At 25.5% G+C, this 15,053-nt stretch overlaps 2 protein-coding genes across 4 annotated transcripts; one reads left to right on the forward strand and one right to left on the reverse strand.

The window, feature by feature from the left end:
• The first annotated feature begins 12 nt into the window (after positions 1-12).
• LOC122503480 (iduronate 2-sulfatase) lies at positions 13-4,154 on the forward strand. Of its 2 annotated transcripts, none has more exons than XM_043614042.1 (10): positions 13-1,211; positions 1,365-1,542; positions 1,667-1,794; positions 2,044-2,215; positions 2,306-2,455; positions 2,602-2,739; positions 2,808-2,972; positions 3,119-3,306; positions 3,420-3,606; positions 3,726-4,154. In XM_043614042.1, the coding sequence occupies exons 1-10, from the start codon at positions 1,026-1,028 to the stop codon at positions 3,866-3,868; spliced, it is 1,635 nt and encodes a 544-aa protein (XP_043469977.1). In that variant the 5' UTR covers positions 13-1,025; the 3' UTR covers positions 3,869-4,154. The 2 variants fall into 2 exon arrangements, with proteins under 2 accessions (XP_043469977.1, XP_043469979.1); XM_043614044.1 differs by having other exon boundaries at positions 2,820-2,972.
• On the reverse strand, positions 3,949-14,551 carry LOC122503482. 2 transcript variants are annotated; one of them, XM_043614046.1, is made up of 12 exons: positions 14,419-14,437; positions 10,325-10,405; positions 9,166-9,332; positions 5,889-5,921; positions 5,772-5,798; positions 5,660-5,689; positions 5,526-5,581; positions 5,084-5,294; positions 4,829-4,942; positions 4,601-4,647; positions 4,327-4,513; positions 3,949-4,198 (listed from the first exon to the last, which is right to left on the reverse strand). In XM_043614046.1, exons 3-12 carry the CDS (start codon positions 9,269-9,271, stop codon positions 4,101-4,103), a joined length of 909 nt encoding a protein of 302 aa, XP_043469981.1. In that variant the 5' UTR covers positions 9,272-9,332; positions 10,325-10,405; positions 14,419-14,437; the 3' UTR covers positions 3,949-4,100. The 2 variants fall into 2 exon arrangements, with proteins under 2 accessions (XP_043469981.1, XP_043469982.1); XM_043614047.1 differs by lacking the exon at positions 10,325-10,405 and having other exon boundaries at positions 14,419-14,551.
• Positions 14,552-15,053: the final 502 nt, after the last annotated feature.

Raw genomic sequence — 15,053 nt, forward strand, 5'->3', positions numbered from 1 at the left:
TAAACGGCACGCTTGCATTATATCTTGATATTGCTTAATTACCGGATATTTCCGTTTCTTATCGGAAGAATGAAAGATAAGGTTTCCACTAATTTTTTTGACCTCTTGTTTTCTCTATTCTAATTAAAATTTCAATGATGGGGTTGAGAAAGAATAATATGCAAACATGCAAGTCAAAAAATATTTATTATCATTTTTTTTAAATTGAAATCCATTCCTGAAATTATTGGTAACAAATATTGCGTTTATGACTTAAGAGAAACTTACGAAGAGTTTTAAATAGATATAATTTCCACAAACATTTTGATAAAAAGTCGAAGAAAAATTGTGAAATTTTATGATTGTTTTAACAAAAAAAGTTTTTTAATCCAGAGCAAATAGGTGTATAATACTAAGAATTTTTTATTTGAAAATTTGCGTATATGGGATTCTATGGAAAAATATGAATTTTCCGAAAGGAATTTAGTAGAGGATATTCTGATTGTATGATTGGAAATTTAACAATGATTGTTATGCGTAAAGATATGAAGTTAATTTCACTAAATCATTTTAACAAAGTTTCTTTATAATTTTAGTTATACGAATAATTACGTTTATGAAATAAAAAATATTTATTGTTCGATTTTTTCAAAATCCTAAGTGGATGTTACACCTTAATTTTTAATTAATTAATTTAACAGTTGTTACTGTTATGATCAAGAAGTAGTTATGTGTCAAATAGTATGGTTTGGAACGTTTGGAACAAGAATATAAAAGTAAATAATGTAAAGAGATAATAAAGTATCATCATAAGCGTCCTTGTGGTCATTTAACAAACTAGAATAATTGGTACAAGTATAGTGGCTAAACATGAAAATATACATTGTATACATTGCGGACGTTAACGAAATAAATACAGAATTCTTATTCACTACATTTATTTTAACTCTTTTGTGTACTGTATTTTTGACAAAATATTTTTAATTCTTCTGAATGTAGTACAGTGTTTGACTTTTGGGTAGATTGAAAGTAAAGGGTACAAAATTATGTTGTTACAATTATTTAGTGTACTTTTACTAATATCGACAACTATTGGACGACCAAACTTTTTGTTTATAATTGTTGACGATTTGAGACCAGCATTAGGATGCTATGGAGATAAAAATGCCTACACGCCAAATATTGACTCTTTAGCAGAGAAGAGTACAGTATTTACTCATGCCTTCGCACAGGTGAAAGATTGATGACAATTTATATTAATATGAGAAAACTTTTTAATAATCTCTTACCTCAATATAATTAAATTTCGTAACGATGATGACCGCGGAATTAGATGATAATTTTTTTTTTAGAATATTTTATAATTAGTGGAATTTTTATTGCAGCAATCTCTTTGTGCTCCAAGTCGTAATTCGATGTTAACCAGCAGGCGACCGGACACACTTCGTCTTTACGATTTTTATAGCTATTGGCGTAAAGACGTTGGAAATTTTACAACATTACCTCAACATTTGAAAAATAATGGCTACACTACTATGTCAATTGGAAAAGTATTTCATCCAGGTAGGATTCTTGATAATTTCAATTTTAAACGGAGTTCGGCCGTAACAATATGCATTTTCCTGGAAGTGTTGTTACAATTTATTAATTACAAAGTATTTAATAAGTGCATTAAATTTGATTTCAGGAATAAGTTCAAATGGCTCGGACGATAGTCCTTTTTCATGGACTGAGAAACCATTTCATCCTTTTACAGATAGATATAAAGACGCCCCGGTTTGCCAAAATAGTAAAAATAAATCTGCAAGAAATCTTGTAAGAATTTTAATTAAGAGAGCCAATGTCCTAACAGCAACGGATTTTCTGGGTTATCCTACGGACAAACGGATCATATCTGGAAATTAGAATATCGAATGTCCTAAAGTAATTCATAGACAAAATCGTCTTTGGATCAACCTACTTATGCTTTAATTTCCCGATATCATTAGAACGTCCGTAGGGATTGCATTTTATAAAAAAATATTATTGGAAATTTTTGTATTGATGAAAAAATTACCATTTTAGGTATGTCCGGTTCAGCTGTCTATGATTCCAAATAATACACTTCCTGATATGGAAACATTAAATGCAGCCTCTTCTTTCTTGCAATTGCATTCCCAGAAAATAAATCCCTTCTTTTTAGCTGTTGGATTTCAAAAACCACATATACCTCTAAAGTATCCTGAGGAGTTTTTGAGTAATTAACATTTATTACAATTTTATTTGTTAGTTACAACATGTTACTATTATTATATTAAAATCTTATCTGTTAATCTTCTGATTGTAGTATATCATCCACTGGATAAATTTTCGATTCCTGATAATTACCAGTGGTCAATAAATGTCAGTTCTGTTGCCTATAATCCTTGGACCGATCTTCGAATTCGAGAAGATGTGAATGCCTTGAATTTGAAATTTCCATGGCAAAAAATTCCATGTATTTCTCTCATCACTATGTATAACAATCTTATAATTACTATATTCTTTACCTGCTGTAAAGAAAGCACTTGCAATTATTTCATAATTACCTGTTATTACATCTCTAAATTCTACTTCAAATATAATTTATTATTAACATTACAGTTAACTTTGCAATCGATATAATACAGTCATATTACGCTGCCGTCACCTACATAGATCACCAAATTGGAAAACTTCTGGACGAATTAAGAAAATATAATTTAGAAGAAAATACTGTCATAATTCTTACTTCAGATCATGGTAATATAAAAAAATTTAATTACAAATGATTTAAAAATGTTATTTCTATAAAGAAAATATTATTTTAGAATATATTCCAGGTTGGTCATTAGGTGAACATTCAGAGTGGGCAAAGTATAGTAACTTTGAAGTGGCTCTTAAAGTTCCTTTATTAATCTCAATTCCCACTTTGTCAAACATTAAAGATTGTGGAGTAGATTTCAAGAAAATTAATGAATCTGAAGGAAAAATAGGTACGAAGATGTTTATTAAACAAAAATTCTTTTCCCTTCAACGGTTAATTATAATTATTTTATTAAATTGTGTAATATAGTTTTGATAAATTAACAATATAAATTAAAATAATTGAACCATAAAAATTTTGATCAATACATTTTAGAATCAGTGAGAAAAAAAAATTGCAATCAGATAAACGAATTAGTGGAATTAGTAGATATATTTCCAACAATTGCGGAGTTAGCCAACACTCCCATTAAAACATGCATTGATTCTGATGACGAAGAGTCAAATCTTTGCACTGAAGGTTATTCCATGTTACCACTCATCGAAGCATCAAAAACTTGTGAGGTACCTTCTTTAAAGTTTATTGAATCAACAAATAATTTTTTCATTTCATAATATTTTTTTGTTCTTCTATTTCTTTGTTTTAATTTCTTTATAGAAATTTATTCCATTTACAGAAGTTGAATTGGAAGAAAGCGGTTTTTAGCCAGTATCCAAGGCCAGGTTTAGAACCGAGTTTCAAACCAAATAGTGATAAGCCAAGATTGAAGGAAATTAATATTATGGGCTACACCGTGAGAACAAAACGTTTCCGATATACAGCATGGATTTCTTTCTCATCTAATAATTTTAAACCCATTTGGAGTAATTAATTTTAATTTAATACCATTTATTTATAAATTTTGGGCATTTAATTATTTTGAACAAGACGCGTACTGTGTAAGCTTAGTTTGTATTTTAATTTTTAAACTTTATTATTTCAGAAAAAATTGTTGCCGAAGAATTATATGATCATACAACTGATCCTAAAGAGACTGTAAATCAAGTTAAATTTTCAAAATTTCATAAAATTAAGAAAAAACTTAAAAAAATATTACTTGCTGGTTGGAGACAAGCATTGCCTTAGTGTATAAAAGAATAAAATTTTGAAAAGAGAATTATCACATTTTAGATCAGTTAACAGTCAAGAAAATTATAGACAGAAAATTGAGGTTCATAAAATAAGATTTATTACCATCATTTATACATTGCAGTTCTTAAGGACAATATCATTTTAAGATTAACAATAAAATTTAACAATTATTTTTAAGATAAGAGAAAAAGAACATTTTCTGTTCCTGAAGAAATTGTTGTTTGCCTTATTCATTCTTCGTTCGATATTTATTTAATATATCTTTTACCATGTCTACGTATTCGAAATACTTTTTCTTAGATCTCGCATGTTCATCAGTAAAATCTAAAAAATACATTATAAGATACTAGCAACAATTGGCGCGCTTCATTTGCATTTTGTAATGACAATTTTTTAAAAAAATTTTATTTTATCGTTTTGAAGAATTAAATTTTTGCTTCTCAAAAACTCACCAATCATGGTAATCATGGTGTTTCTAGGTATCGTTTCAAATGGATGAGGTTCTTCTTTTATCGACAGTTTCCATAAATTATCTTCACCAAAAATGTGAATCAGTAACTGTTCCAAAATTATGCGTGGATTTCCATAAGAATTTTGAACAATACCATCAACAGCATTGGGATCAATCAAAACTTCTTTCTAAGGCATTAATTCAAATTATAAAATAAAATCACCGCTTGAATTCATAAATAGTTATATGTGATAAATCAAAAGTGAAATAATTACTTTTGAGGAAGTTTTCAATGAACTTTTCGTAATTGGCAGAGGATCAGCTAAAAAAATTAAAAGATGAGAACTATTTCATTAAGCAGCTAAAAAAATTTAAGATTACTTTTATGTTGAAAATGGTTTTACTTATTTTTATTTTTTCCTGCAAAAGATACTTTCAGTAGAAAACGAAAACTCGAAAAATTTTAATTTAAACATTAAGGTAAAATGTATTATATATGTTACCCTGAAGCTGTCGGCGGCACTCTTCTTCCTCCTGATAACATTCTAGAACTCTGTTTATCGAGGCTTCGAATTCAGTTAGAGTACGTTTCCTTCTCGCATATTTATTACAAAATTCTAAAAAATGAATTTTTAGATATATATTTAAAATTTCTCAATTATATAAGTATTCCATTTACATTTTTTGATAACTATTTCCGAAATTTTATTCACAGTTTTTAATAATTATAAATTTATTATTGCGGCTTTAAGACTTACCTGCCATAGTAGAAATGATATCTATAGGTATTTTTTCAAAAGGAGGCAGTTTTCTTACTGTTGTTAGTTTTAGTAATTTCTCCTCACCAAAAATATACTCAAGTAATTTGTATATAACATAGAAAACTTCTCCCTCCTTATTAATATAATACATAATATGTCTGTAGAAGTTTGGATACAACCAAAGTCCCGAATCTGGCATTAATTCAACCTACAAAATATAGAAACAACTAAAAATTATATATACATCATTTTATACACCATATTATTATTACGGAAAAAAATTTGTCAACAAAATTTTTTATTTTCCAAAATTGTTATATTGAACAAAATTTTTTTATTTCTGTAGAATTTAAAAAAAAAGCATTAAAGTGATATTTTGAAAAATACTTTTTTAAATTATTAAAAACTAATTATTATAATGAAAAAATTAAACGATTACTTTAGGTGAATCTATATGTTTCGATGTACTTTCCAGAACATCTGGTAGAGGAGTAGCTAAAAACAATTTTTTAAATTTAGATAAACAATAAGTATACGTTTTTGATGAGTACGATTCAAATATGAGATTAATACCTTTAATAACATTAAGTTCACCGCTGTTAACTAATAAAATTATTAAGTAGATTATTAATTCCTGATATTTTAATTTTAATTTATACTTGAGAGAAAATTTTTTACAACATACTTTTTTGAAGAAAATTATTTAAAATCGCTGTAATAAAAAAAAAGAAATATGAATTGAAGAACAGAATAAATAATTTTATTAGTAATACAACTGAATTGAATGAATATATAACCGCACCAAGATCTGAAGCAGAAGACGATGTTCCTCCGACTACGAAATAAATTTTTTTAAAATTGTATTATTGTATTTTAATTTTATAATATTAATTGTATGTATTATTCTAGTTATTATTAATAAAAAAAAAAATGTTTGTATCATACTTAGTGTATTGAAATTAATTAATTTTCCTGCAATAAAAGTACAAAAAGAATTTAAAAATAAATGTAGTTGTTGCTTAGAAGTGGACGGTTCATCTCTGATATCTAAGTACCATTTGTAAATTAAATTATATGTTGTACTTCAATTATTAAATATAACTAGCCACAAATCGCGCGCTAAAGCGCGCGGCTAACTTCTTACTACCTTTTTTTAAATAAAATTAGCAATTTTAAAAATAATAAAATTTGAAAATTTTCTAATTTAAATTCTTTGTTGAAAATACTAAAAAAATTCAATTTTGTAGAATTTAAAAATAATTGCAAAAATTCTTTAAAAAAAAAATAAAATTCTTCTTATTAAATTCAACTATGTTCAAATCTTGAAAAAAAATTCTCGTAAAAATCCCAATTATCTTTATAAATAACAAAATTCTTCTCCAAAGTATTCAATTATTTTCAGAAATTTTTCTAATTTTAATGATTTTCAATATCTACGATTTTAATAAAATATTTCCCAAAACGAATTCAATTATTTAAAAAAAATTTTAATTTGAAATTTTAGAAAATGACAATTTTGAATGAATTAATTAAAAAATAAAAATTTCAGAGGAATTCTATTATTTACAAATTTTTTTATAAATTTCTTCGCAATAATTCAATTATTTTCATGAAGAATAACATTTTTTTAACCAGGAATTCAATTATTTTCATAAATAATAAAAATCATTCCAGAATTTCAATTATTTTTTCTACAATTCTAATCAAATTCCTTGAAAAATGTAATTATTCTTAAAAATTTGATTAAAATTAATTTTCAAAGATTTTAATGAAATAATTTTTAACAATTCAATTTTTTTCAAAATAATTTTAATTAAATTCTTCGTAGAATTAAATTAATTTCAATAATATCAAAATTCAATTATTTTTAATATCTACTATTTCAATAAAAATTCACAAAAGAATTCAAATTATTTAAAAAGAAATATATTATTAAAATTCATCGCAAGAATTAAAGTATTTTTCATAAATAATAAAATTCTTCACAGGTATTCAATTATTTTCAATACAATTATTAAAAAATTCGATTGTATTCAATAAATTAAAGAAATTTTTCAAAAAAATTCAATTATTTTCCAAAATTTTTTAATAAAATTCAAGAATTAAATGCTTAATTTCAATTATTAAGAAAGAGGATTATTATAAAAACTTGAAAGAAATTATTCATATAGAATTCAATTACTTTGAAAACTTGTAATTAAAATTATTAAAGAAAGTCCATTATTTTAAAGAAACTCAGAGAAATTCTTCAAAAGAATTTAATTAAGATTATGTAAAATTTTAATAAAATTCTTCCTAAATTCAATTATTTTCATAAACAATAAAATTCTTCGAAGAAATTCAATTAGTATCAAATTTTTTGATAAAATTCTTTGCAAGAATTCAATCATTTGCAAATGTTTTATAAATTTTTTCGCAATAATTCAATTATTTCACAAAAAAATTAATAAAAGTTCTTAATAAGAATTCAATTATTTTTGAAAATTTAAATAAAATTCGTTGCAAAAATTCAATTATTTTAGAAAAGTTTGATAAAATTCTCGGCAAAATTATTTTAAAAAAGTTTGAAAAAATTCTCGGCAAAATTATTTTAAAAAATTTTGAAAAAATTCTCGGCAAAAATTTCAATTATTTTCAAAAATTTTCCTCAATTCAATGATTTTTATAATATCTACTAAAATTTTTCCAAAGAATTCAATTATAAAAAATTTTATTGAAATTCTGCGCAAACATTTCATTAAAATAATTCATAAAATAATTAAAATTTCACAAGGAATTCAATTATTTTCATAAATAATAAAATTTTTTAAGGAATTCAATTATTATTTTCATAAAAAATAAATTTAAAATTCTAGAAAATAATAATTTAATTAAAATGATGAAAATTTGATGAAGTTACAGTAACAATATTCTTATAATGTAAAATAATGATTTTTTCTCTCGGTCATCTTTAATTTATTAGAAAACATGAAGAAATAATTTCAATTTGACAAAACATAATATAACATAATATTTAACAAAATTTTAGTCTTTTAATGAAACGAAGTAAAAAAAAATTCTGATGATTTCTATTTTCTATCTAAAGTTAACAAAAAAACAAAAGTATAAACAAAAGACAACTTCAGAGTGTGAGGGACAGAAAAAGTGAATGAAAGAATGAAAGAACATTCAAATTAATATAGTTAATACTAAATTATTATTATTATTATTATTATTATTATTATTATTATATTTACTTTATAAAATATTTAAATATACTATTTTAGTTATTATTAACAAATAGAATTTTTGTAACATCCCTGGTAAAAATTTCGGACTAATTCCGGATTAAATACAGACAGATTAGTACGGATTAGTCCAAAAATTGTACGAAAAAGGTCCGAAAATGATCCGCATTAGTCTGATATCAATCCGAACAAAAACCTGAATTCAAAAACACTCCGGAGTAATCCTGAATGTCTACGAATTCAGTCCGTTATTAATCCGTAACAATCCAAATTTATGACCGTTGAAGAATTCTTCTAAAATAAGTACGGAATTATCCGATATCAATATGTAAAGAATACGGAATCAGTCCGCAACAATCCGAGTTTAATCTAGTTAAAAAAACTTAATCCGCAAAATGTCCGGAGCAATCCGAACTCTGTAAGCAAGAAATCCGGTATTAGTCCGCAACAATTTGAAATTAAGTGTGGCAAAATCCTATTCCGAAACAAGTACGAAACAATCCGAAATATGTATGCTAAGAATCCGGTATGATAGACGGCCATCCGAATCATATTATATCCCTGATAAAAATTTCGGACTAATCCGGATTAAATCCGGGTAATTGTATATTTAATATGTAATATAATAGTTATGTAGTATAATGTATACCATAGTATATAATAACTGAGATAATTTCCTCTAAATCCGACAAGGGTTCTGGTGGCATGTGGCCTAACTAAAAATCACGTTAGTAAGATAAGAGGATGGAGATATGATTTTTTCACCAGAACCCTTACTGGATCTAGGCAAATTATCTTATAATAATAATATAACATCAGTATTAATCGGTTTTAAATTTAGTTCACACGTACCTGATTCATTATCATCGCCTGAATCCATAGAGATTGCATTTTTAATGGATACTGACAGAATGTAGAAAATCGTGAAATAAATGCACAGTGATTTGCAATTTGTCATTTTGTTAATAAATAATTTTATTAACGTTAACAAGAAATTGAAGGAGAATAGACGTGGTATCCTTAAACATTTTTTAAATTACGATTACTTAGAAGACTTACGTTGTAGTGATATAATAAGTGCAGAACAGTTACTGAACGCTATTATTTCAGAAAAAATTATTATTAATAATTTTATATAAAAATCAGGGACCGATGCTGAATGACCGATGATAGAATCGGAATTAAAAATTAGACTATATAATAACCTACTACAAGTAGTAGATATACATATTATAGAGAATCCTATATCAACAGATTCCTGCACCGACATTTTACCAACACTTTTTAGTCCAGACTCAAACCTATCTTATAACTTCCGAAACTAATATTTAATTATTGGACATTTGTCAATTGGAAAATTTAACAAATTTATTTTGGGCTATTTTGCCATGTTTATTAATTAAAGAACACCCTTCAACAATTTTTGAACCCATTTAGGTATTTCTGATTACGATTTTGTAATTCTGAAACATTATTTTCTAATTTCCGAAATCAATACTCTTAATATAAGCCTTACGTGCTTCCCCTACTAAAAAGGAACGACTGTAAATAAGCGCGTAAATATGACTGTGAATACGACCCTAAATACGAGCAATTGTTGAAAATCTTTTCCGCCATTTGGGATTTTTAAAAACTGACATTCAATTCGTAATTAGCGACTCCAAAAATCATCATGTAGCAATTTTGAAGCAATTTTAATGCACGGAAGGAATAATTAATTTATTAATTTAAAATCGAATTTTTTTAAATTAACAAAATTATGAGTTTTTTTTTAAAAAGAAAAAAAAAATTCTGCAAAATTTCAATTCCTAATGACAATTTTTTAATAAAGATCGATTATTTTTTTAAAGAAGGAAGTAGTTTTGTATTCATTTTTATTTCTCAATTTCAAATATTTTTCTAAAAGTGAAAAAAAAAATTTACATAATTTCTATTTTTTAATTAGGATTTTTCTCAAAATTTTTTATTTTTATAATCGTGCGATTTATTATAGTAAATCAGTTTTTCTTACCCAAAACTGATGTGAAGTTTTTGATACACTTATGGATAATAATGAAAAAAATATTTCTTTACCGCTTTATTTATAATTGAACTGAAAAATATCGCGTTACGTAAAAAGTTAATAAAAAATAGACATAAAGCTAAAAAAAAATGGCAAAATAATAGCAAAATTTTGAAAATTTTGTTTTCAAGCACGCTTTTTTTAAATACATATTCGTGAGTATCAAATGTTTATCTCATTTAAAAAAAAAATTTAAATAAAAAATACATATAAGAAAAGAAATGTAAAATACACGTGTAAGAATATAAAATAAACCTATACTGCTGATAAAAGTTTCGCAAAAATTTTTCTTATAATAAAATATTTTTTTAGTTTCTTTAACTATAAATTTAACAAATTTATTTTGGGCTATTTTGCCATGTTTATTAATTAAAGAACACCCTTCAAACATTTTCTGAACCCATTTAGGTATTTCTGATTACGATTTTGTAATTCTGAAACATTATTTTCTAATTTCCGAAATCAATATTCTTAATATAAGCCTTACGTGCTTCCCCTACTGAAAAGGAACGACTGTAAATAAGCGCGTAAATATGACTGTGAATACGACCCTAAATACGAGCCTCAGTAGGGTGGTGTAATTGAAACAGTAAATACAGCCGTATTTATGCCCGTATTTAGGGTCGTTTTTACGGTCGTAAATAAATACTAATTTTTTCCATATACATTAAATATAATATTTCTCTAAAATAATAATTTTTTTCGGATAAGTATTAAAAAGTAATTTATTCTTAAATAATTTGAAATTTTAAAGCGTTCAAATAAAAGAAAGGCAAAAAAACAATTTAAGGATATATATGTTAGGAATGAGGATAATATTATTTAACAGTAGTTGAAGATGATGTTTTATTACTATTATAATTATAATAATTGTTATTTAACATATAAAAAATATAACACAAACAAATATAATATATAGGTATATCACCTTATTTTACTCACAGCCACAAAAATACATATAATACAATTTTTGTAAAAAAATGAGAATTTTTACAAGTTTACATTTATTTTCACAATTTTCATAATATACTAGATAAGATTTTGACAGGTTAATAGCTGTCAAAAAATTTATAATTTACAAAAAAACTGAAACGAAGTTAAAAAACAAATTTGTTTAACCGACGCGACGCGAATCACAACACCGCAAATAAACACTGTTGTCAAGAAGGTTAGGTATACAGAGATGGGAAGTTACGTGTTACTTGAAATATTAATAATAATTAATAAATATAATAGCAAACAAAAATTAACCAATTTTTTTGTTTTTAAAAAGTGTTTAAGCTTGTTAAATACATCTAAGTAATTGATAAATATATTATGAATATATTTATTATTAATATTTCAAGTAACACGTAACTTCCCATCTCTGTATACCTAACCTTCTTGACTAACAGTGTTTACTTGCGTGTGATTCGCGTCGCGTCGGTTGATCAAATTTGTTTTTCAACTTCGTTTCTTAACAAAAACTTCGATTGTTTCGTAAATCATAAATTTTTTGACAGCTATTAACCTGTCAAAATCTAGTATATTGTGAAAATAAATGTAAACTTGTAAAAATTCTTATTTTCTTTACAAAAATTGTATTATATGTATTTTTGTGGCTGTGAGTAAAATAAGGTGATATACCTATATATTATATTTGTTTGTGTTATATTTTTTATATGTTAAATAACAATTATTATAATTATAATAGTAATAAAACATCATCTTCTACTACTGTTAAATAATATTATCCTCATTCCTAACATATATCCTTAAATTGTTTTTTTGCATTTCTTTTATTTGAACGCTTTAAAATTTCAAATTATTATTTAAGAATAAATTACATTTTAATACTTATCTGAAAAAATATATTATTTTAGAGAAATATTATATTAAATGTATATGGAAAAAAATAGTATTTATATACGACCGTAAAAACGACCCTAAATACGGGCATAAATACGGCTGTATTTACTGTTTCAATTACACCACCCTACTAATATTTATGCCCGTATTTAGGGTCGTATTCACAGTCATATTTACGGTCGTTTCTTTTCAGTAGGAATCCGGGTAATCCAGAGATTGGATTTTGTTGAAAATTTGTACTCGGGTGTTTTTGGGATCGCTGAGTACGAATTTAAAATGTCGGACAAGATTCTCATAAATTGCTTCTAAATTATTACTCGGCGCTTATTGGGGTTTCTGATTATAAATCTGATGTCAGATTGAAAAAAATCGTTGATTACGAATTTGATGTCAGATTTTTGAAATTTATAAAATTCAAAATGTCGAATCCAATATAGCGGTCGTTTTTTTAACTGGCAAAGATTAGTTCATATAATGTGACACGGACAGTTAAAAGGGACCTACGGTCCAAAAAAATCGATTTTCATTTTTTTATTGATTCTTATAGTAAATAGGCCGCTCTTTCCAACGCATTAAACCGCAGCTTTCTAGCTGCATTAGTTTTTTCACAATTTCACTTCAAAGTTAGGTACTTTGACAAAAATAAATACAACAAAATCAAATTTGACAAACTTTTCTGAAATTAATCAAATTCGCTTGAAACTCGTTACTCGGAGGTTTTCGGGGTCGCTGATTATGAATCCGTTGTTAGTTTTTGAAAATTCAAAATGGCGGATCCAATATGGCGGATGACTTTTTTAAAAAATGATCGGATTCGCTTGAAAATCGTTACTCGGGGGTTTTTGTGGTCGCTGATTACGAATATGATATTAGTTTTTAAAAATCTAAAATAGCGGATCTAATATGGCTGATGACTTTTTTAAAAATTGATCGGATTCGTTTGAAATTCGTTACTCGGGGGTTTATAGTAGTTTATGAACGGCCCCTTACATATGCCCCAGAAACCCATCAGTTTCCTAATCATCGACCCCAAAATACCCCTAAAGTATAAATTAATATGTGAATCCAAACATTTTTTTAAACTACGTCCACTATATATGTATTGAATCCGACATTTTGAATTTCGGAAAACGAACATCGGATTATTAATCAGTAACCTCGTTTTCGGTGTCAACGAAATTTTTTAGTTTTACACGAATTCGAACAAATTTTAAATTTTCTCCTCCATATTAGAACCGACATTTTGAATTTTGAAAAACGAACATCGGATTTATAATCAGCGACCCTAAAAACCCCCGAGTAACGACTTTCAAGCGAATCCGATCAATTTTTAAAAAAGTCATCCGCCATATTGGCTCCGCCATTTTGAATTTTTAAAAACTAACATCGGATTCGTAATCAGCGACTCCAATAACCCCCGAGTAACGAGTTTCAATTTATTAAAACGTTCACAAGTATCAAAATCAATTTGCTAAACTTCAAAGTCGTTTTTCTCGAAATCTTTTTTTCGGATCGTAGGTCCCTTTTATAACTGCGTCCGTGTCACATAATATTAAATCCGCTATTTTTAATTTTTAAAAACAGACATAAAAATTCGTAATCAGCGACATATAAAATCCCGCCGAATAGGAATTCATTAGTAAATTTAAGCAATTGTTGAAAATCTTTTCCGCCATTTTGGATTTTTAAAAACTGACATTGAATTCGTAATTAGCGACTCCAAAAATCATCGTGTAGCAATTTTGAAGCAAATTCATGCAATTTTTAAAAATCTCGTCCGTCATATTGAATCTGCCATTTTAAATTTCCAAATACTAACAACGGATTCGTATTATAATCAGCGAGCCCGAAAACCTTCACGTAACAATTTTGAAGTAATTTTAATGCACGGAAGGGATAATTAATTTATTAATTTAAAATCAAATTTTTTTTAATTTTTACAAAATTATGAGTTTTTTTTAAAAGAAAAAAAAAATTCTGCAAAATTTCAATTCCTAATGACAATTTTTTAATAAAGATCGATTTTTTTTTTAAAGAAGGAAGTAGTTTTGTATTCATTTTTATTTCTCAATTTCAAATATTTTTCTAAAAGTGAAAAAAAATTTACATAATTTCTATTTTTTAATTAGGATTTTTCTCAAAATTTTTTATTTTTATAATCGTGCGATTTATTATAGTAAATCAGTTTTTCTTACCCAAAACTGATGTGAAGTTTTTGATACACGTGGATAATAATGAAAAAAATATTTCTTTACCGCTTTATTTATAACTGAACTGAAAAATATCGCGTTACGTAAAAAGTTAATAAAAAATAAACATAAAGCTAAAAAAAATGGCAAAATAATAGCAAAATTTTTAAAATTTTGTTTTCAAGCACGCTTTTTTTAAATACATATTCGTGAGTATCAAATGTTTATCTCATTTAAAAAAAATTTTTAATAAAAAATACATACAGAAAAGAAAAATACGCGTAAGAATATAAAATAAACCTATACTGCTGATAAAAGTTTCGCAAAAATTTTTCTTATAATAAAATATTTTTTTAGTTTCTTTAACTATAAATCAATAATTTCACATTGAATTAAAAAAAATTTATATCGATCCAATTATTCGATTAATTTTTAATTTTTGCGTCCGCCATGTTGAATACGAAATTTTTAATGTTTCAAATTCAAAATGGCGGATCGAATATGGAGGACGAAAAATAAAAAATTAATATAATTAACTTAAATCAAAAATTAATATTTTTCAAGAAACTTTTATTGTTATCTAAAACTTTTTTTAATGAGATTTTTAAATATTTTAAATTAAATTCAATTAATTTAATATA

Source organism: Leptopilina heterotoma, unplaced genomic scaffold (assembly GCF_015476425.1).
Source record: "Leptopilina heterotoma isolate Lh14 unplaced genomic scaffold, ASM1547642v1 Lhet_263, whole genome shotgun sequence".
Classification (NCBI taxonomy): domain Eukaryota; kingdom Metazoa; phylum Arthropoda; class Insecta; order Hymenoptera; family Figitidae; genus Leptopilina; species Leptopilina heterotoma.

Coding starts and splice junctions, on each gene's coding strand:
- LOC122503480 (XM_043614042.1), top strand. CDS start 1,026: ATGTTGTTACAATTATTTAGTGTACTTTTACTAATATCGACAACTATT. Junction 2,456..2,601: donor TCCATGGCAAAAAATTCCAT/GTATTTCTCTCA, acceptor TTAACATTACAG/TTAACTTTGCAATCGATATA. Junction 3,607..3,725: donor TAATTTTAAACCCATTTGGA/GTAATTAATTTT, acceptor TTATTATTTCAG/AAAAAATTGTTGCCGAAGAA.
- LOC122503482 (XM_043614047.1), bottom strand. CDS start 9,271: ATGACAAATTGCAAATCACTGTGCATTTATTTCACGATTTTCTACATT. Junction 5,799..5,888: donor GTCTTCTGCTTCAGATCTTG/GTGCGGTTATAT, acceptor TTTTTATTACAG/CGATTTTAAATAATTTTCTT. Junction 4,199..4,326: donor CACCATGATTACCATGATTG/GTGAGTTTTTGA, acceptor TGTATTTTTTAG/ATTTTACTGATGAACATGCG.